Below are 21998 nucleotides of genomic sequence, written 5' to 3'. Positions count from 1 at the left end.
GAAGATTATAGCACTACTTCATCTATTCATTTTTAAACAAAGCTCAATGCCCTGAAATAACAAGACTGTACTGTTACATCAAGAGAAACACATCAGCCAGACTTTACGAAGAACCCCTACTGACCAAATTCCAACCTAACAAACAATGTTTTAAGTACAATAAAATATAATGAGGACTGGGTTTAGTCATTAATTGTCAAGATACACTGTTCACAAGTATAATTAAGCCTCACTTTTACAAGCAACTAAACAGAAGTTTGAGCATTATGATTTTTTTTGGGGGGGGAGGGGGTTGAGGTGTAGGCAGTATTGAATTGAGGAGTCGCAAATGTATCCAATGACTCACTTGCTACACACTAAACCAGCATGGAGATTTTTATTTTTGTTATATATGCTACATAAAAAAGGACTAATATATTACTACTATTTTAACTCTGAATGGCTTTCTTATGTCTTAATATTAAAAATAATTTCAAGGGATCATAAATGTGCCATCTTTTTTTAAAAAGCAGCATTGGAGAAGATAACCCACAACTTTCATAAGTCTTTATTTTTTAAGAGCTATCTTGCAACCAAAAATACAAATACGTGGCGTAACAAGGGCAGGATATTTTAATTAAAGTCAGTATTCCAAGTAAAACTTGCTATATAACCAGCAGCAACAACACACTCTATAATTGCTTGTCCTCCCCTAGTGCAGTGGAGACTAATTACTTGCTCCTGTTTTGAAAGCCTAGTATAGTAAAAAGTCTATTTCAATGCATATCTGTGTTTTCTCTAAACACCACTTTGGTATAACTGTAACTGTTGTAACCCAAGTGCCTTCAAAAGAATTTAATCTGATACATTATATATACAAACTGTACAAACAGTTCAAACAGGCTGCCAAAGGTAACATATATTAAAAGGAATTAATAGCCTGAAAAAAATTCTCTCCACAAACAGCATTACAATTGATGCTGCTTTGCTAGTTATTCTAAAGGGACATGGTACTAAAATGTGAAAGTTCCATACTTAACAGATTCTCACCTAATAAACTTGTTTAGATACAACTAAAGCCCTACAGTTTTTAAAGGAAAAAAAAAGGATTAATTTTTAGAGACAACTTGTTATTTTACAGAATTCTTAGTAATTCAATTTAGATGCAGCAATCCCTAGTCCCATACACTGGTTACAGTGGTTTCAGAGCCTGTAAAATTTAAAATGAGTGCTCTTAGACTATTTTACAGGTAAAGTCAACTGTGTTTAGAAGGAGTCTAAAGGGGAAGAATATAATAAACACATCAAATAAATGTACAACCCCTCTTACAAAAAAGAGAATTACTTTCTGTAATCATTGCTTTAATTCATTTATCTTATCCGGTACATCTACCAATATTATGTATTTTCTTCCACCTTCTTAACAGAGGAATAAAAAAAGCTCAGCAAGAGCATGAATCATTTTAATGAACTGGTTTAAAAACACTCAATTTTAATGTTATTTTTAATCCAGTTACAAATGCAGCTACCCCATCTCCTTCCCTAGAGTTGCAACAGCCATAAGGGTAGAAGTGGGAAGCAAACTGCACCACAAGGGTCAAGAGTAAGCAACCAAAAATTACTTAAATCAGCTTTACTGCTGCAAAAGAAGCTACCAAAACAAAAACTCCTGTAACTACTAGGAGTCTCATTAGGAAAATGAAACAACAAAAATTCAATGAGCTCTAAATTTCCCTAGAATCAAAATTCCACTTTGAAAATCTTGATATACCTTCAGATAGGGAACAAGAAGAAATATGGGGGTTCCAAAATCTTTACTGTTGTTCTAAAACGGCAGAAGATTTAAGACTGATTATTTTAAAAATAATTTTATAGTAATTCCATGTTACACTGTCCTCATAAATCTATAATAAGCTCTACCTAAGGATATGCAAAGATCATGTCTGGGGTCATCCTTGAAACAGATTTAAAATCCATGTAATAAATAAATTTCCACTGCAAAAGGACTAATAATCTTTCCTTTGAGAATGGAATAGTCATAGTATTTCTAAATTCTCATTTTTATAAGAGAATACCATGGCAAAAATCCCCACATTCAACAATGCCGAACATTCTTTCTCTACTTATTTCAACAGCAGTAAAACATTGCTGAGCAGAGTCTGGTTAATGAATGGTACAGACATCCCTTCCTATGATTAGCACATACAAGACATTTTTCAAATATACTGAAGGTAGAGAGAGATCCAGCAGGCAGAATAAAATACTTGAAAAATACAATCCAAGACTATTTCCAGACATGACACCTTGCAGCACAGCAACGGTCAGCATGGCTTTTTATGTTTCATCCTCCTTTTCCATAACCTGCAGAACTCCATACCAACCTTTTCAAAATCATTCCACACCTAAAACAGTCACCTTTGATTAATGGCTAGAATCTACAGCCCCTTTTTTCACCTTTTAGAGAATGCATACACTGCAACGAAGAGGGGTGAGCAGTTAAAAATGAGCTATGCAACTCACACTGAAGAGGTCAAATCACTAAATACAAGGCAATATATTTAAAACCAATTTTTTTAAAAAAAAACAACCAACCAACAACAAACAAACAGAAAAACACCAAAAAAGAAAGCAGCACCACCTTTCAGCTGGATTGATTTATCTGGATGCAATTTAATGTCAGAGGAACCATTAAACTTGATATCCTACAGAGAATTTAGGGGGCTTAGATCAATTATCTGCAGGAGCCTTTTCTTTATTCCACTGACATCACAGCAGCTCCAACAGAACCATGTGAAACACTTGTCTGACATCATACTCTGTTTAAGGACCTCTGAGTATAAATGATGAACACAACATAGCACCATTGCAGCCAGTGCAAAATCCAGGTCTGCCTATAACACATAACACGAAAGGTCTGAAAGGAAACCTCAAGTCGTAATTTTTCTTTCTAAAAAAAATTTAAGCATTCAGTAAAGTAAAAGAGCAAACCAACTCCAAATAAAGTCAATGACATTAAGCTTTTATCCTTGTGACTACGACTTGTAATAGAAATACTGCTCTAAAAAACACCGCAGTCAATTTCGAAAATATAAGATGTCACAGTGGTAGTACTTTAACTTAACATCATAAAGTGATCAAAACTACAAAACTAAGGTCTTTAAGGTCTACAAAACTAAGTCTGTAAGAGTTCATCTAAGTTACATCAGTCACTCAATTACTGTCATGAAGATTACAAACATGCAAGTTTTTGCAGGAGGCAGCTGAAGCATTTACATACACTATGATTTTGCAGCATGTATTTACATGTCAGAATGGTAATTTCTTAAAACATGCTATAATTTCACTATAAGCTATTGATTTTGCAAAGCCGTCTGCATGAATACATAATTTGAATTGTAGAATATCTCAAGTTACTATTTAATTTTCCAGTGAAATAATTTTCAATTGCCCAGTTTAAGAAATATTCACACACAGAACAGTGAAAAAACATGAAACAGGGTTTTCTCTTCATATGATGTTTATAGTACCCAAGGGTGCTGTAATTGCTTGTACTAACCTGAGCAAATTCTGAGTGTTTAATTTGTGTCTAAAATTAAATGAAACTGGGGGGATGTTTGCTTTTTGGCCTGAGGGGCAGTTTGCCTTTTGGATGTTACTCTGTTACTTAATTTTTGGAGGTTTTTTTCCCCTAAAACAATGCATCTTCCTGACAATCTGATTTTCATACATGCAGCACACATGAACAGTATGAACAGAGCCTGGTCTAAATAGACAGTGAAAAAACAATTGATTCACTTCTATGCACTCAGGCTGAACTGGGCGCTTGCACTGCTTACTCATACTGCTGACATTATCACACTGCACAACAGTCTTTTTTCACTATCTAAGCAGAGAAACTCTCCTTATAAAATGGCATCAAAAGCCAGCTTAAATGAATCCCTGATATTTGAATAAAATTCTCAAATAAATAAAGCTACTGTGCAGTTAGAACCTGTCAGCAGAATGTGAATTTACATGGATGCCTTATAAAAATTTCCCATCAGATAGATGAATAAGCCCACTTTTAAAAAGTTAAATGGCAAACGAAATTTACAAAAAGCATGAAAGAACAAGTTTATCAAGTCAGTAAATTCACTTCTGCATCAATTTATGCCAGCATCGTAAAAGAAACACAATTCAAATGTTCACAAGATCAAAGGATGAACAGGCAGTCTTCAAATGCACTGCTTCTGACTCAAGCTAAACATAGGAACTACTGCCAGAGGACAGAGGAATAAGACTTGTCACTAGTCACATTAAAGAAATCAGTTTAGAAGTGCCCTCTTCCCACTAGAGGGAGACCAATGACTGCAAAAGCATCTTTTGCAAGCTCTGCTCTCTACAAAAGCACAAAACCAGCGTTCACAAAATTGAATAGTTGCAGAGTATCAAAAGAATGACCAATGAAAGACACACAATGACTACTACATGCTTCTCTCTCAGCACAGTAAGACTGAATCTTAAAGCAGTAGGCAAGTGCACTGCTGCCACAGACCTTACACACAGTTTAAGCATACACAAAACTGGGAACACAAAGACTAAGAAGCATTCTTATTATGTACAGAGCTATACACATTTTATATTCATAATGTCTAAGATGAAGATTAGAAATATTCTTATTATCATTTTCTAAACAAAAACACTAAGATTTTGTTCCATTTTTTTTTAAAGTTCGTTTCCTTCAATTTTTAAAAAGGAAAATATATGCAGATAAAAGTAGCATAATAATGTTATTCAACACACTGATTATGTACCAGTTTATGAGAGTAAACCAAAGGAAAAGTTGAAATACTAAAAGCAACCTGAAACAGTTCTGTAATCATGTATAATGTGTCATCTCTTAAGCAAAATAATCATAGTGTGTAACTACATCATTATTTTAACAGTGTTATATTGCTAGAGTTGCAAGTTGTATATATGGCATGATCCTAAATAAAAGTATGCTACCAGGGAACATCACCTTAGTGAAAACAAACTGAAACACTAACAGAAGGTTGTAAGAAAAAAATGTGATGTTTCTGAAACATTTCCAGCAATTTCGCATTTACTCTGAATTCCCACACAGAGTAGTAACAGATTAAGTTAAATCTTCACACTCAGTAAGAACTATTTTAATGTCATCTGGGGAAAAAAAATGTAGGAATGGTTTAACTGACATGAAAACTGCTGCAAAGGAATAGTATGCTCTCCTCTAACTGAAAATAGAGCAAGCCTATGGCAAGCCCTTTTCAAAAGGCTAAACAAGGGGGGCAGGAAATTTTCATACTTGGGAGCAGGAAAAAGGAAAGGCCACTTATACTCTCTCCAAACTGATTCTGTCAGAAGAACTACATACTGGATTAAGCAGGCCTTGGATAAGAGGAAAAAGATCAACCTAAAAGAAATAGAGACTGAATTTGGCCCTCATCTTACAATATCTCTTTAGCAGGGTGGGGTTATTAACACAACTTAGTGGTAATAAACCATAAGTACACACTAAAAAAGTGGGGCTGGACAGCATGTTCCCTCTGAGTGCAAACATTGACTAATGCAGAGCTGTGTGTCTTGCAAATATCTTTTTTTCTGTGACAGTGGCAACAACAAAAAAAATTTTGTCTGCAGAATCATTCATGTGTTGAATACAATTTTTTTTATTAATGTGATAAAGCACTAAAAAAATTAACCAAATCTAAAAAAGCAAAAGCCTTTAGGGACAAGAGTGCAATAATGTGTTACAAGAAGATACAGTTTCAGTAACTCTAATAGCACATTATGACTTTATGCCTGAAGGTGTTTATTCCTCCTACCTTTGGTAGGAAATGACATGGCTATCTTTTAAGAAGGCAACACAAAACTGTTTATCTCCTGAATAGCAAGAGTACCTTAGCAAACCAAGTCTGTATTCTGCTGTAGCCATTAATTTCAAGTGCCACAAACACAGGGACTTTCCTATTTGTAAAACTCAAAAAATGGGAATCTTTACAATACCTGAAAACATGCATAGATCCCAATAGTCAAGCCTCATGGAGCACTGATTGTATTACACCTGAACAGTCTCTTAAAAGACTGACCTACTTTAAGCTTATCTCTTCCTAATATTTTCCCCAACCACTTACAAAATACCCCAAATCAGCAAAAAGCAGACAAAGAAGACACCAGTTCCACTGCCCAAAATTCTGTAAGAGTAACTAGGTGTGAAGAAAGGTCATTTAATCAGGAGTAGGAGGGAAGCACTAATTGGGATTAGCTGTGGCATTGTCATGTCTATTTTAAGGAAGCAATGCTTCTACAGAAGCATTTCTCAATGATCCAAACTACTTCTGAGCTATTTCTGAAAACAAAGTACTGATAAAAATCAACACCAAAAAGAAGAAGGTTGTCTAAAGGCATATGAATAAAAAGAGGATTTAAATAGAACTGTTTTTTAAGGAAACACTTTCATATTAGGAACTTGGAGCTTTCCCATCTTCTATTTGTTATGCTGCACCAAAGTAAAGTAACTTATGTACTACAACCCCTAACTATACCATCCACATTCTGTTCAATTCAATTACAAAAATATAACATAGCTGAAAAATGGATTTGATCAAAAGACAAAACACATGAGGTAAGATACCCATATCATTTCCTCTGAAGAAAGTAAGTAAGACTTTCAGAAATTGGGCAGATTGACAAGTATTATGCATCTAAGGGTTCATAACTCTAGGGCTCCCTTATCACAATACAAATGTAATAAGCATATTTTAGTTGCCAATACATTGGCAGCATAAAGAACTCTGCCTCAATTAGGATCAAATACATGTGCCTGTACAGACATATCCACTTCCTTGACACATGAAATTACTGCTTTATAAACACAGTGCTTTGTACTACTGTAGATTTTTTTAGAACTTTTTGCACAAGCAGAAATATACTGTATATTTCCTGATGGAAGTACTTGCAAAAACAAACAAAAAAAAAGAATGCTGTTAAGAGATTGCACATGGGTTAATGTAATTTACCTTTAGTTTTAACAGAAATACATTGCTATCAATTACAGCTGCCTTAAACTACAATGATAATGACATCCAGTATATACAATAATTATATTTTCTTGGCCTATTCTGTTTTATTAATTGTTGTTCATTTGTCTAATACACTCTAAAGTATATTGGAAGATTTTTTAAAGTAGAATTCCAAAAAGTTAAACCTTTGCCTAAGTTAAAGATTTTTTTAAATACAGATTTTAAATTCACTTACTACATATTTTGTGTATTAAAAGTTTGTAGAGCATAACTAAAAATTCACATGCATATGAAAAAAGAGAACTAGAAACAAAAGAATAAAATAAAAAGCCCCCATAGTACTTAGTTAAAACAACCAGTCAAAGGCAAAAAACCGTATAAGTCAAGCCAAAACAACGTGGCCCACACTAAGCACCTGTGAAGATTCTACTGTTATAGAAAATACAAATACATTCTGATTACTTATCACTTCTAAGATTATCCCCTGCAGTCTAATATAAAAACATCCAAATTAACACATTGCTTAGGTTTATTGCCAACAACAACTACTCACATCACACAAAGAGCACTAGATTATGGGGGGGCTGTGTTAAGGAGCTGCTCTGTAAGACCTGTCTTAGTGGTTAGCTGGAATGGGGGTGTTTTGTGGGGTTGTTTTGTTTGGATTTTTGGCTTTGGTTGATGCTTTATTTTTTTAAACAAGTCACAAGAAAAATAAAACCTAGGTACTGAAATTCAGCTGAGTACTTCTAAGGAATCTTTAAATCAATCCATTATCACACTGTATGTATTCCCAGCAAACATATATTACATAATCCTGAGATCTACTGCTGTATTTTGTGTACTGGGCTGGGGAGCAAGGAGAGTCAGTTATCTTTAAGACTGGAGAGCTACATATAAAGCACTGCTTATTAAAATTTCCAATGTTTAAAACATTAACTTACTGCACCTGATTTAGTAAATATTCACCTAATTTTCAGGAAAAACACTCAATTTATATTCTGCTTATATACATAAACAAATTAACACTTTTTCAACTCAGCAGATATGTTTCTTTGTTTTAAAAAGTGAAAAACAGACAATAGGAAAAAAATGCAAAACAAGACAGCATCAAATGCTTAGAGACAAAAAAAAAAATTGTCTAAGTTAGAAAACTTCCATAGTATTTTAGCCAGGCAAAGAGCTACATCAGCCTCAGGTCAGATATCTATTTGTTGCTAAATACAAGTGAGAAGTTTGTCACACTGCATTCCCTCTTCATGAAAATACAAGGCCAAAGCAGAACAACAATAGTAGATTTTAAAAAAGGGACAGTAAAAAACACAACTCAAACATTCCTGAAATTAAGTTCTATTTGCTAAATTCTGGTATCTTAGAGGCAAAACTAGATTAGAGAAGTTCACTGCAAAATGTGAGAAAGCATTGAGACATTTTTGTTCCTATGCAGTCCTTGCGTGACAGCAATCAGAATCCCATTTCAGAAATTGTTCTAAAATGGAATTGTAAAGCTAACATGGATTGGAACTGACAGTTGTTTTCAAACATTTTTTTAAATAAGAGCCTCAAGGGACAATGAACAGTAGCTATGTAGCTCACTCAGATTTATCCACCAAACTTATATGATCTGTAAATCAATGAAACGTGACTTTATATCCTTCTTTCATTGATTTGAGCTAGTTCTCCCATCCATGTGAAATTAAAATCACTTTTTAATAGAAAAAAAATTTTTCTGAACAACATCTTATCATTCCTTTTCTCCTTAGCCAACACCCCAGTCCATTTCATTCACTGTTCCAAAGTATACTACAAAGCACTAACATTTTCAAGTTCTCTCAAAAAATTCCTATTAAAGGTGTATGACACAGGACTGTTGACATGTACATACTAGTTTCTAGAAATAGTCTATTAACTGCTGTCCACAGCTAAATTATGTAGGTTTCATTACTTCAAATTTGTCCGTGTCACCACCTCCCTCCCACATGTTTTTAATCTTCTCCTAGAAGTTGGGTTTTTTAAAAAGCAGCAGCTTAAAAATAGATTAGGTCCAACTTTTAGGTGCCCTTTTTATAGTATTAGATTTCCTCCTTACCACATGAGAATTTCAAATAAGGCTGGCTTTGGTTTAGGCTATATTTACATCTTCACTATTGATTAACACTTTAAACAGATTTTTAGGTTTATGTTTTTTTTTTCCTTTTGAATTGTGACACCTTTTAAGAGAAGACAGTTACTAGCTACTTTTCACTACTTACACACCTTGGCAGAAGCATTCTCTGTTGATCTTTGCTTTTCATACCAAAAATTGTTACCATTTTGTTCTGTGTTCTATGCAATTATTCCCTAAGGAGAGGGTTTTTTTTAAAGCTTTCCTCCATTTTAAATTAATGTAAGCAAACTTTAAATTATCAACTACTTTCCACTATGAATTCCACAGTTAAATATCAAACATCTGGTAACAGTTGTCATCGATTATCTTACCAAGCCTGGTAACAAAAGCTTTAAATATTTTAGCCATTTTATGACATAAAAGGAATAGTGGCAGGAGGTTAATAGGAACTGACCTATTCTAGTGTAAATGTCTATCTAACTCCTGAGGGGTTTTGATAGCTGATTTTCACAGTTTGACTGGTTCTTGAAAAAGCAGTAATACAGACATTATGAGTCAGTTTTAATCAGTTAAACAACTAACCTTTTGCTCTGCTTGCAGTTGTTCACATCTCTGCTTTTCATGGTTAAGTTCTTTTTCCAGTTGTTCAACTTGATCTCTGAGTTGTGTAGTTTCCTTTTCCAGAACAGAAGTTACCTTTAACAGCTCTTCCTTTTCTTTTATTATTTTTTCAATTTTAAACTGAAAAAAAAAAAAAAAGAAGAAAATAATGGGGTTTGCTAATTTTTCTCCCCTTCATTCTAATCAAACAAGTGATAAGTAATTACTCCAGTGTTTGAGCAGAAACACAAACTGTGTGTTCCCCATTTAGGTCATTACAGTTTTTCCCTTATTCTCAAATTTCTGAAGTTTAATTGCTTTTACTACATAGTACCAGACTACCATTAGATAGCATACTTTGCAGTGTCCTGATTTATCCTCAATTTTTCTTTCCTTAAATGAAGCGCCTTTACTGCTCCCAAGTGACAGCAACTGTGGAAGAGCTAATTCTGATGATGACAGCTTGGTGAAAAAATGACAGCTGACTCTAGAGACACACATTCTCTCTACAGCAGTATCTGAGGAATTTCTTGAGAGAAATGAATATGCACATACACCCCACCCACAAACACCTGAAAAGTAAACCCTGGAACATGAAAAGTAAGCCCTGTGCCCTTTCACCTAAAGGGAGTTTATAAAAAAGTCAAGAAGACTATTTAGTAAGGCCTACAGTAACAGAACAAAGGGTGAAGGTTTTAAACTAAAAGAGGATAAATTCAGATTAAAGGAAGAAAGTTTTATGATGAAGGTGTTGAAATACTAGAAAGGGTTGCCAAGAGAGGTGGTAGATGCAACACCCTTGGAAAAGTTGAAGGTCAGGTTGAATGTGGCTGTGAGCAATCTGATCTAGTTGGAGATGACCCCACTCACTTCAGGGGGCTGGAGTATATGACATTATATAGTTCCTTCCAACCCAAACCATTCTATAGTTCTATAAACAAAGATCATAAAAAATACTTGAGAACTTACTTAATTTTACAAGTACATATCTGAAAAGCAAAAATATTCCAGCTGTATCTCTGTACTAAACTTCTCATCCCTAAATTTTGAATGCCATAAATCAAATACATGCACGTATGTGCCTAGATGCACCTAATAGGATAAAATGTCTGATGCCAAAGTAAGAGAACTGCACTGAACAATTTTCCAAGAAACAATTCAAACAAAAGTTTGCTTGGGTTTCTTTTTTGTTTGTTTGGATTTAAATAGGGTTCAGCCCACAAACAGCAACAAGCGAAAGTAAAACACCTTGACTCTGGATATACAAACACAAGACCAATCACATCTCTCTAGCAAAGAATACATTGCATAGAAAACTGCTTTAAATAAAATAAGAGCTACTCTAATATATTTAGGCACCTGCAATTATTCAGCTCAGTCTCCAGGGCTCTTAACTTGGGCAAAAATAAAAGTATACTGATTCCATAACTCTTTTTCCTTACAAGCACCACATCACACAAAGGGTACCTTCCCCCACTCCAGTTAGTTGGTGACTATAGATGTGAGAGAAGGGCAGTATCTACTCTTATGTTTCTCTATCCACTCTTAGTGCTATACATTTTTACATCTTGATTTGTTTAACCTGTAAATGTTCTGAACTTCAACCAAATACTATTGAACAAGCCAGAAATATAGACATTACACAAACACATGCAGGTCTTTTCCTACTAGTTGTTCCTACTAGTTTTTTCTTGTGTGTATATAGTACAAAAAGAAATAGCATTTTAAGAATTTTTGTATCAAACCTCAAGAAGTCCAGCTTTCGTGGTCACCACTAACATATCAGAGTTTCCTTCATCTTCCATAGTGAGCAATTCTTCAACAGGAGAAGAGGTACGAAACTGGAAAGGTGTGCTTGCTCCACGGATTTCTCCTTTGTAAGTCACGTAACAAAACTGATAAAATTCTCCATCATCATTTGGTAGATAATATCCTATCAAAATAAATTAACATTTGAAGAAATATTCTACACAAGCTTACAAGTCTCCATCTGCAGACAGATTACCACATCATGTTTGACTTACAGATTTCATGCTCATTGCCTCAGTATGGCATAAATATACCATCAAAACAGCAGAAAGAAAAAGTCATCCTATTGAGTAACCTTCATCCCCCAGCAATTTCTACTAGCATTTAAGACAAAGATTAAACAGTTAGGCAACAGCTGCTGTATGTACACATCACCTCACAAACATCAGGTAACAGCTGCTGCATATACATTTATGAAACAGAATCATTGGCAATCAGATGCCATGAAGTTGCATCATGCCCACATTATCGTGCGACTGCTGTACAGTCACAGAACAGAGAGTAACTGGTTTTTTGGCCTTGAAATACATACACAAGCAAATACAACAGAAAAAGACAAAATAATATGCAATGACAAGACATCTGCAACTTCACCAGGACCACTTGTACATAGGGTTCTGTTGCTGTTTTGGGGGGCAGGCGTTTGTGAGACAAACATCCTTTTTTTAGCTATTTTTTAATGCCAAAGCACAGAAACGTTCTGAATGGATGACACTAGCTGAAAGAGAAGAGCCTGGAATTTAACAAAGAGCTTATTTTTTAAATTGAAAACAATTCTTCTAGATTTTACAAGGTAAGAATAAATCCTCTTTCTTGAAGCTATGTAATGGTACATGGTGTAAGCAAATTATTTGAGAAGAATTTCTGTGTGACTATCCAACTGAACTGTTGTCCACTGAAGTTTCAAGCCTCTTGCATAACCCAGATTCACCGAGTAAGATTTATCAATGTTAAACAATCATTTCAAGAACTATTGACACTTTAACCTTTATTAGTATATTCAAGACCCACACTTTACCCAATTTGATGGTAAGAAAACCAGCCTAGTTTTATTCAGAATACTTATTTTCGGATCCTGTAGCCAGCCTGAGGATAATACTAACACAATAAACCCTCACCTAGTCTTCAGTCCAGTAGGTGATGTCACCCATTTCAGCTCGTATTTCACCACATTTCAATCTTCTCCCTTTCTAACTTTATCATTAACTTTTCACCAACTTTCATTCCAGATTCCTGGAAGTCTTTTCCCAGTTCTCTTAGCTACCCTTCCTAGAAATAGTAAAACATTACATCTGCTGTATAGACAACACTTGTATCAAGAACTTCATGTTTCCATTACTCTTGTACTTTATTGACAGTCGCTCATGGAATAGTATCTGAATCTCGAAACATCAGGATTCATGCTTTTGGGCCTGGCTACACTTTCCTATATAGCACTGTAGTTCAATTTACCTGATTCAGCGCTTAAGTAAGGTGAAACTATGCAGAAATAAATGTAGAACGATCTACATTGCTGCTTCAGCACATTTCAATATTGGTTCAGACAGCCTGATTTTGAAACTACTGTAAGTCTTTTCTTGTTCTAACATGTACTGGAGAAACAGATTTCTGATTATTTTCTTCCAGCACAATTACTTGATCATAAAAAAAAACAACCACATTTAACATGCTGCACAACATTTATTATTTAGCTCAGATAATTAAGCTCCTGTAAGCTCTGCTGATCTCATCTCAGCAACATTAAAATATCTTGCCAAACACAACCAGGAGACTGTTTGAATGGAGATTCAATCTGGCAGCTCCATAAAAGTGGAGATCCGTCAGGATGGAATATAACAGATGAGACAGAGACACTTGGTCTCTTAATGTGTGGTAACATTTCTATGTAGAAAGGACTGATAATGGCAGTTCTACTGAACAGAACAGTTCTACTCTTCTAGATCACTTCTTGTTTCAGTCCAACCCAATTTCATTTATTAAGCGAACTTTGGCAACTGTAAAAGAAACTAATGATTTCCTTCCACTTTCTACAGAGCACACACACTTTTCAATCAGCTTCAAGGTTATAAAATGGTTATCAGGTTATCAGACCATGTGGATATGATCATCATTGAAAGCACCAGAATAAAAAAAAGACCTGGCAAGAGAAAGAACTGAACTCATCAAAGCTATCACTATTTGCAGCTTTATTAAGACAACAAGCTAATAAAGTCATCATTTCAGGACTTCAATTATTTAATTATTTAATTTTTTGTATGCTTTAAGCAATAAACACACACACAAACAAAGACTAAGGCAAGGACTGGGAAGTAAATCAGGTAATAGTTGCTGCAAGTAAAAAAGAAGGTAAGATTGTATATAACATTCTGTTTGTATGCAGAAAAGCATTAATTTGGTGGAGGTCCTCCTTTCACATGAAATGTTCAATGTGTGTAGATTTTTGACATTTGTCATCTCCTGTGGCAACAAGTTCTGCCTGTTGACTGGGTTATAAAAGTTTCATATCTACCTCCACTTTGAACTTGTCACTTGGTAGCTTTACATCAATGGTTCCTATTTTTTTTGGATATACAGAATGGTTAATCCAATCATGCCATGGGAAGCTGATTTTAGAGACATCAGTCACTTCACATTACTTTCCTTGCCCAGCCTGGAAAACCTGGCAGAAGGAAGTCTGGAAGGTCACTTTGTCAGGCTTCCCACTCAAGAGGCTGTTGTCAGCACCTGAGATTACTGTGGCTGCATCTAATCAACTGTATGGAATTCTCATCCTTCCAAACCAGGATACCTGTTCAAGAGCTACACTACCCCCTCATGGTAAAAATGCTCTTCCTAATGTCAGACATTAACCTCCCATGTCATAACCCATAGCCATTGTCTTTTTTTCCATTTAAGAAGTGTGGCTCTCATCTTTGCAACTCCACACCTTTACAGAGAAGCTATTTCTTTATTTTGATCTCCTTTGCTGCACTTTACTAGACCTGTTTACAGACTGCAAAGGGGAGGGAGAGGATATGACTTGTGTGCACTGTTGAAAATGTAGACATACTATAGACTTGTACAGTGGTATAACATTTTCTGGTTTGTTCCTTATTCTTTTCTTAAAAGCCTCAGATATTTCCATCAATTCCTTGCAGCAAAAAGTCCCTTGCAACTCTATGACTACTCTGAACTTTGATGAAACCACCATCTACACTATTTATTCTTTGACAAGAATCATTTCATATCAATAATGTTTAAACTCCAGAGACTAAAGACTCTATAAAGACACAATGCACACTAAGAGAGGCCAAGATTAAAAAGAACCTGCTGATCGTTAAACAAAGTCACTCATTGTATTTTAATAGTTTCCAGCAGTGCTTCTCTATCAGTCATGAATATCTGCCATTACTATGTAAAAAACATACTAAGTCACATACTTTTCCTTACAATTTTCCTTGACATCTAAAATAAGACTAAACTTCCCACAGTGAAATGTTGAAAATTATCCTCCAATTTATCTTTTTTAAACTCCAGAACTGTTATACAATGCTCAGCACCTAAATGAACCGATAAGTATTTAAAAAGCTGAGTAGGCTGGAAAATACAAAGACACTGCCTTATACTCACCTTGAAAAGTCAGCACACAGTTAACAGTTGATCCTTCCACATAATTTTCTGGCATAGGTGACCAAAGAAACGTGTAATAATCTCTTGCCGTACTCCAACCAACCTAAAATTATATAAACCACCAAAAAAAAGAATTTTAAAAAAATTTAAAAGAGAAAACATTAAACCGAAGAATTTGATATACACAGTTAAGATATCATGGTCTGGCCTTTACAACATACTGTAATATATATATTTCTGCTTCAAAACGTAATGAAAAGATACTTAACAATGTTTACAAATCAGGAATATTTTAACAAGCATGTCAAAGATTTAGCATTAATTTTATTAAGCTTGTTACCTAAGGCAGTAAATGGGTCTAAGGCAATAAAAGGGTCTATATAAAGTAAAGCATCAGACAGTTTTCACTATATGTTAAACTATTTGGTACATTAATTTTTTTCTATAAAGACACACATTTCTATATTTAAAGTCCAAAAATATTAACTCCTGATTTTATAATGAAATTTCCTTAGTGTACATTCTGCCAATGTTGACTCTCTTGTGTCCACAGTCCAACTGGTTCATCAGAAAATAAAAAGGAAGGGGAAAAAGAAAAGCTTTCTATGCCACTGAAAAGATCACAATTGACACTTGAATTTTTTTGACATCTTCTGAAATGCTAAAGACCAGCATTTCACTGAATGCTAACTCTCTCATACATACACACTATGTCAGGAAAGAAAAAACACAGATCTGGATGAAAACATAACTCAGCAAAGTCAGCACAGTCTTCCGCAAACTTCAAAACGCCTCAGCTTTCAGAGTTTTCCTAAGAGTGCAGTTCTGTAAGTGGTGACCCACTGGCACAGGTTGCTCAGAGAAGCTGTGGAGGCCCCACCTCTGGAAGTGTTCAAGGTCAGGCTGGATGGAGCTCTGAGCAACCTGGTCTAGTGAGAGGGGTCTCTGCCCTTAGCAGGAGGGTTGAAACTCCACCTTCTTTAACATCCCTTCCAACCCAGGGCATTCTATGAGCCTGTGATTCTACTCCCTGAAGACATACATACCAACAGGCCTGAAATACATTCAACTAAACCAGAAAGCCAAAGCAACTACTGTAAAGCAATGGATATTAATAATAGCATAATGGTAAAGGAAAAGAAGAAGTATATCTGATTTATTCCACTGATGAAATAAAAATACCAAAACCTTATGAAATGCTAGGTGTCAAACAGTTTATCAGTAACTGGAAATACACGGAAGAATTAAGATATAGAAAGGGAATAAATTGTTTCCCAATTTTTATCAGGTAAGACTGTATCAAGAGACCAAATACCCACACAAAAACCACACAACCAAGAAAAGATTAAGTTAACAATCGTGATTTTCATTGCTTCAATAGGCAACATTTCCAAACTTCAGGTGTAGAATTCTTTCTTTATAAAGAATACATTTCAGCAGTGTACTTTAAAAGTATTAACGGCTGGGGTTTTAAAGGAATTTTCAATTAAAAAAGAAACCAAAAAGGAGAACATGTTTAGATAGGCAAAGAGATCAGCAGAGGCAAAAGTAATTCAATAGCAAAGCAGCAATTATATATGTATATAGGCAAACATTTCATGTACGCAAATTAATACACAGCACTAATTTTAAAAATTCTGAATAGATTATTCCATAGATATCCATGCACTTCTTCGCTTTTTATTAAGAAGTATGGACGAAACTAATGTTGAAGATGATGAAGACCTTTTTATATTCTAAAAAAAACCACAGATTAACAACAGTGAAACCAGATGAAATTCTCATTACTTTTGTAAGGCAACACTTATTGAAGAGAAGCAGAGCAGATGCTCAACACATCTGCTGGAATGGAATCACCTACCAGATCTTAAGCCTATTCCTATCAAAGAAGAGTTCTACGATATCTCCTATCAAGCAGCTTTTCAAAATGTCAATGAAATGAGACTTCCTGGGGTTGTTGTTCCCACAGTTTTAAATATTTCAGAAACAACATGGAAAACTCTTCCAGTAACTTGAAGGTAGTAAAAGCAATTTTTTCTCGAAAAAAGTTCACAGGAAACATTTCGCAAATTTTCATATTAGTCATGTCTTCAAATCCAACTCAGATGTTACTACCTTTTTTTTTTCCTGAACTTGCTTTTACTTCAGAAAAGAGAAGCATATACCATTATTTGCTGTCCTAAACTAAAGCACACTGCTTTCTAAATTTAGCTCTCAGTGAGTGAAAAGTCATCATCTTTTTCGTTTCAGAAAAGAAACTAAATTATCACTGTACAGAACTGAAATAATCTTTTTATCTGTTAAAAACCAGAATACGCACACACTGCTTCTAATGCTATTTTCATGACTAAAATAACTTTCTTCCTTCTGATAACTAACACTGGAAAACAGAGAAAAAACAAAATGTTCACACAGTGAACATAAACACGAAAATAGACAGTTTATTCCTGGAATTCCATCTTTTTATATTTTTCTTAGATATCACATATTGATTCATAAATTTAGCGATTTATCCTGAAACTAAAAGTTATTTTTATCAATACTCTACCTGTAGTAGTAGTCAACAAAAAGGTTTTTTTAGGTCATTTAAAATTTTAGCCATACTGATACAAACAAAAAATTACATAGAAAACAAATAACTCTCCTGGTCTGTTTCTCAGCAGGTTTTGTATTTTTAAGTATAACTGTAATCTGTGGACTGCTGGTAAAGAGAAAATTGTGACACATCAAGAGCTATCAGGGAATACCCAAGGAAGTTTACCCCACAAGTATTTTCTGTAACAATTCCCCACATTTCCTGTCATCGATCATCTCTTTCCCCTGTGTGAGGCACGCTGTCTTACATTCTTATGATCATGACAATTCCGTCCCTTCTCAAAGAGCACCAGCAAGACATCAGCAGGTATGCATTGCCCAACAGCTCTTATCACTGCACAGAATTTGAGAAAATTAGGGTTTTCCCTGCTACACGTTGTCAAAATGTGACAATGCAGAGAAGGAAGTATGAATAAATGTCATCTTCCTCACAGCTTAATACATTTCAAAAGGGGAAGGTGAGTATTCTGCAGCAAAGCAAATTAACTTAGTAACATTTTTCAACATCCTTCCTACATAACAATAAATATAATTACATTTCACAGGGTTATTTCTTAGATGGCACAAGTAAGAAGCAAAGCCACATAATGATATGATGAGAATAAAATAAAAACAAATTTAAGTAATCCATGTTTTAGGTGTAGGATGTAGGTATTTAAAAAAAATCTGTTATTTTATCAACAGGTTTTAATAAACTTTCACTTTAGTACTTTGTCTCTTTTGTCAATATTCTGTTTAATAAGCCTAGTATGGAGTACACAGTGCTTCCAAACTACAAAATACTATACTACATCATACATATACATAGTCATAAGCTTCTGTATGGCAACAGGTTATATTCTCACAGATACAAGACTACAGCACACACTGGATGGATCAGCAGTGATTTAAATGTGATCTTTGACATAGATATTTCTTTCAGCTCAGAAAGAAAACCAATAGATGTCTAAACTTTAACTAGGGTTAAAACTATATAAAAAAAATTTAACACCGCTTAAGAGAAAGTAAATAAAAATTGAGAAACTAAACTAGTGGCAAAAGCTACAAAGGAAATCAACAAAAAATGAAAAATATGTAGAGAAGATGGGAATAGTCATCAGCAGCTCCACAGTGAGTTTCTATGATAAATAAAACCCTGTAGCTTTGGAAGCAAAACAAAGAGCACCCTCAGAAACATCGGGCATATTAGCTTAGAAAAATAGTTTCATTTCAGAATCAGAAAAGCTAGACTATTTGTCTTACTGCTGATGATACCAACAAAACCTACTACCAATAATATAGACCATCTTCTAGGTTAGTCTCTGAAATGGGAGAGGAGTCCAGATCCTCCACAAGAACCCACTCGATGCGAACACCTTACCTGTACTACACTGAAAGGAGAAAATGGAGAATTGTCAGGTCGATAAGAACAAGAGTTTGACTATTTCAACTGCCAAAACAGCTGATATAACTAACACTGAGCACCTCTTCTCATGAAAACATTATATTGAAAACAAACAAATGCTTGTTAGAATGATTTGAAAATTTCATTCCTGCATTTGAAATTCAAAATAATGAAAAAAAGCCACTGAGAGAAATTATGTCCATTATAAAAATATATTTAAAATAAGTCTTCAATAATACTGTATAATTTTTCATTCCCTTAATTTATTAAGCAAGTTCTAAAAATTTATGAAAATTATGAATATTTATGAAGCTCCAAACATATTTATTTACTTTAATAATTAGAACTTAACAGATGTTAAAAGACGGTAACAAGGGGAAAAATGTGGAAACCCACACAATTCTTGTTGAAGACTCATGTGAAGTTAACAGATCTATTTTGGTATGAAGAACACATTCTTAAACCAAAGTTAAAGTTAACTTTACATATCAGTTGAAAAAAAACAACCAACCAAAAAAAACCCACCATCAAAAACAAAAACACAATCAACAAAAAGTCAACTACAAACATGAAACCAAGTTCCAGTCAAAATATAAAATATATACTGATGCACAGTAGTACTGTCTTGCTATCAGAAATCTTAAGTAAATGAAAAATTTATATAGGACCCACTGAGAAATTTTCTCTGAGCCAGGAAGAGCAAAACAGGCACAGTTTATTAGTGCCAACTTAAAAACCTGGCACGACCCATGGCAATCATTACAACATCCACATTCAAGCACACAAACACTGCAAATTATAGAACTCTGACATAAAACCTTCTGAAGTTCAGAGGAGAAAAATGAAGAATTACCTGTCAAACTACACTCACTACACTTAACTCATTGTGAAGCCTGAACTCAGGTTCATCATCTGATGAGCACAGCAGCCATCTGCATTGACTGACTGTGCTGATACCCTTACTTTTTTAAGAATTCATTGAAAACTCTGAAAACATTTTGCTCAGAGTTCAAAAGTCAAAAAATAGAAACATTCTTATTTCTCAGTCAAAAGAGCAGATTAAGACTTAGATGATGCAACTTCCCAAAAGCAACAGAAAGAAAAACATCCATTTTACAACTGAGTTAGACATAAAGCATCTGCTACTCAATACTTTATTCTATATTTTCTACATTTAATTCTTTCAAACTCTACTCTGAAATACATTTTTAAATTAGACAGCTGTGACTAAATGCAAACATTCTTGCTTTCCTTCCAGAAGTTAACCAAGAGATTAACAATCCAGAACCCAAATCCTAATTTCACCTTCTCAGCCATGTTTTTAAACCAAAACATGACTACACATCATTTATACCACAAAAAAATGTCATATCCAAATTAGGTTATTATGTACAATGTCTAACTGAAACCTCGCTTAATTTAATTTTCCTTCCATAAAATGGAAAGCTTTAATAGACCATTACAGAGTAATACACTTATGATATTTCTATCTCCTACTTTTGAGCAAAAAGATTTATTTCAATTTAGGACATCATAAAGACTTTTCAGTCATATAAACCAACTCAGTAGCCACGGTGGAAATGCTGAAGTCTGGTAAAGTTTAAGAGCCCAGCACAAAGCACTTTGCAATTTGGTTGCGCAAGTAGGGACAACTCAGCTGTCCCATAATACTCACACTAGACAGGTTTTCCTTCAACCCACAAACAGACATGCAGTCATCACAGAAGTTTTTTCTTCTTCTGTGCTGCCCCACAGTACAAGCTCCCTTCTTACTGCAATGTCACATCACACAGTGAGATTAGCTTTCCCATATTTACATTTCACCCATAGTATGTTTCAACAGAGTAACTTGAAGAAAATTTGCCAAAAAAAAAAATAAATGGGAGGATGAGGGAGGGAGCATAAATAGGGAGTGCCTGTCTGTATAGCAATAATGAGTTATCCAATATCTACCTGAGGGAAAACAATAACCATTTTATTTCACTGTATCTCCTTCAACTCTCATCTGGTTCATCTTACACAGAATGTAAGCTTTTCTATGGCAAAAGCTCTACCTTACAACTCCACAGTGTTTGCAGTGTAAAAATTATTTCCAACTTTGTTTTCATTTCTTGAGTTTCAGATGAACATGGAAAATAAAATTTTTCTGATTTTCCATTTTGTTAAATTTCCTCTCTTTCTAAATCGCTTGGTACAATCAATCGATTCCACCTGCAGACAGAGTGCCTTAAAGAAAGACCATCAGCATGGGAGGCTCATTTGGCATTTTGTTCCCTGGCCTCAGAAGGCTGTTACACAGCTGAAAGAACAGCAGTGTTCATTCTGCTATATTAACAGTGCCTGACCCATCTACACAACATCAACAAGCCAAAGAAGCAAACATTTCTTTGGAAAACACTTGTTTAGCTGAACCAACTCGGACATAATCAGCAGGCCTTTACTGTAGATATCTAATTACGATCCCATTTTTTCTAAAAATCACACAAAAAACCCCACCACAAAATTTATCAGAGTAAAAATTAAGCCCTTTTTCTAATTTAAATTAAATAGCTGAGAAAGAAATTTGGCAAAGCACCCTAAGTACTACAAGAAGACAATGTGCTACCTCTGAAAGAAGCAAAATTACAGACAGTAGATAAGGTTCTGGATGTATGTTATACAGTTTAATTATTACTGACAACAGTAAGTCAGCAGCCTTGCCATGTTTCACATGGTAAGAGACACTTACTTTGCCACAAACCACAGACAGGACAGATGTCTAAGCAAAACAGCACTGGGACCAGCATCATAGGAAGAGATTTCTCCAAGCAGGCTTGGTTTGGCCATAACCCTGAGTAAAGTAATGCTATTTGAAAGTGACAGCAATGCCTGTGCTACTGTAGCGCATAATCTA

At 34.7% G+C, this 21998-nt stretch overlaps 1 protein-coding gene across 4 annotated transcripts in view; it reads right to left on the bottom strand.

The window, feature by feature from the left end:
* TAX1BP1 (Tax1 binding protein 1) overlaps window positions 1-21998 on the bottom strand; it is a 55667-nt gene that overhangs the window by 24146 nt on the left and 9523 nt on the right. For all 4 annotated transcript variants that reach the window (XM_036405314.1, XM_036405334.1, XM_036405328.1 and 1 more), the window contains exons 3-5: window positions 15127-15229; window positions 11454-11641; window positions 9691-9849 (exon numbers count right to left, since the gene is read on the bottom strand). In XM_036405314.1, the coding sequence (XP_036261207.1) occupies window positions 9691-9849; window positions 11454-11641; window positions 15127-15229 (450 nt within the window). The remainder of the gene's footprint in view (window positions 1-9690; window positions 9850-11453; window positions 11642-15126; window positions 15230-21998) is intronic.

Source organism: Molothrus ater, chromosome 1, assembly GCF_012460135.2.
Source record: "Molothrus ater isolate BHLD 08-10-18 breed brown headed cowbird chromosome 1, BPBGC_Mater_1.1, whole genome shotgun sequence".
Classification (NCBI taxonomy): Eukaryota; Metazoa; Chordata; class Aves; order Passeriformes; family Icteridae; genus Molothrus; species Molothrus ater.
This window is presented reverse-complemented; position numbering and strand designations above follow the sequence as displayed.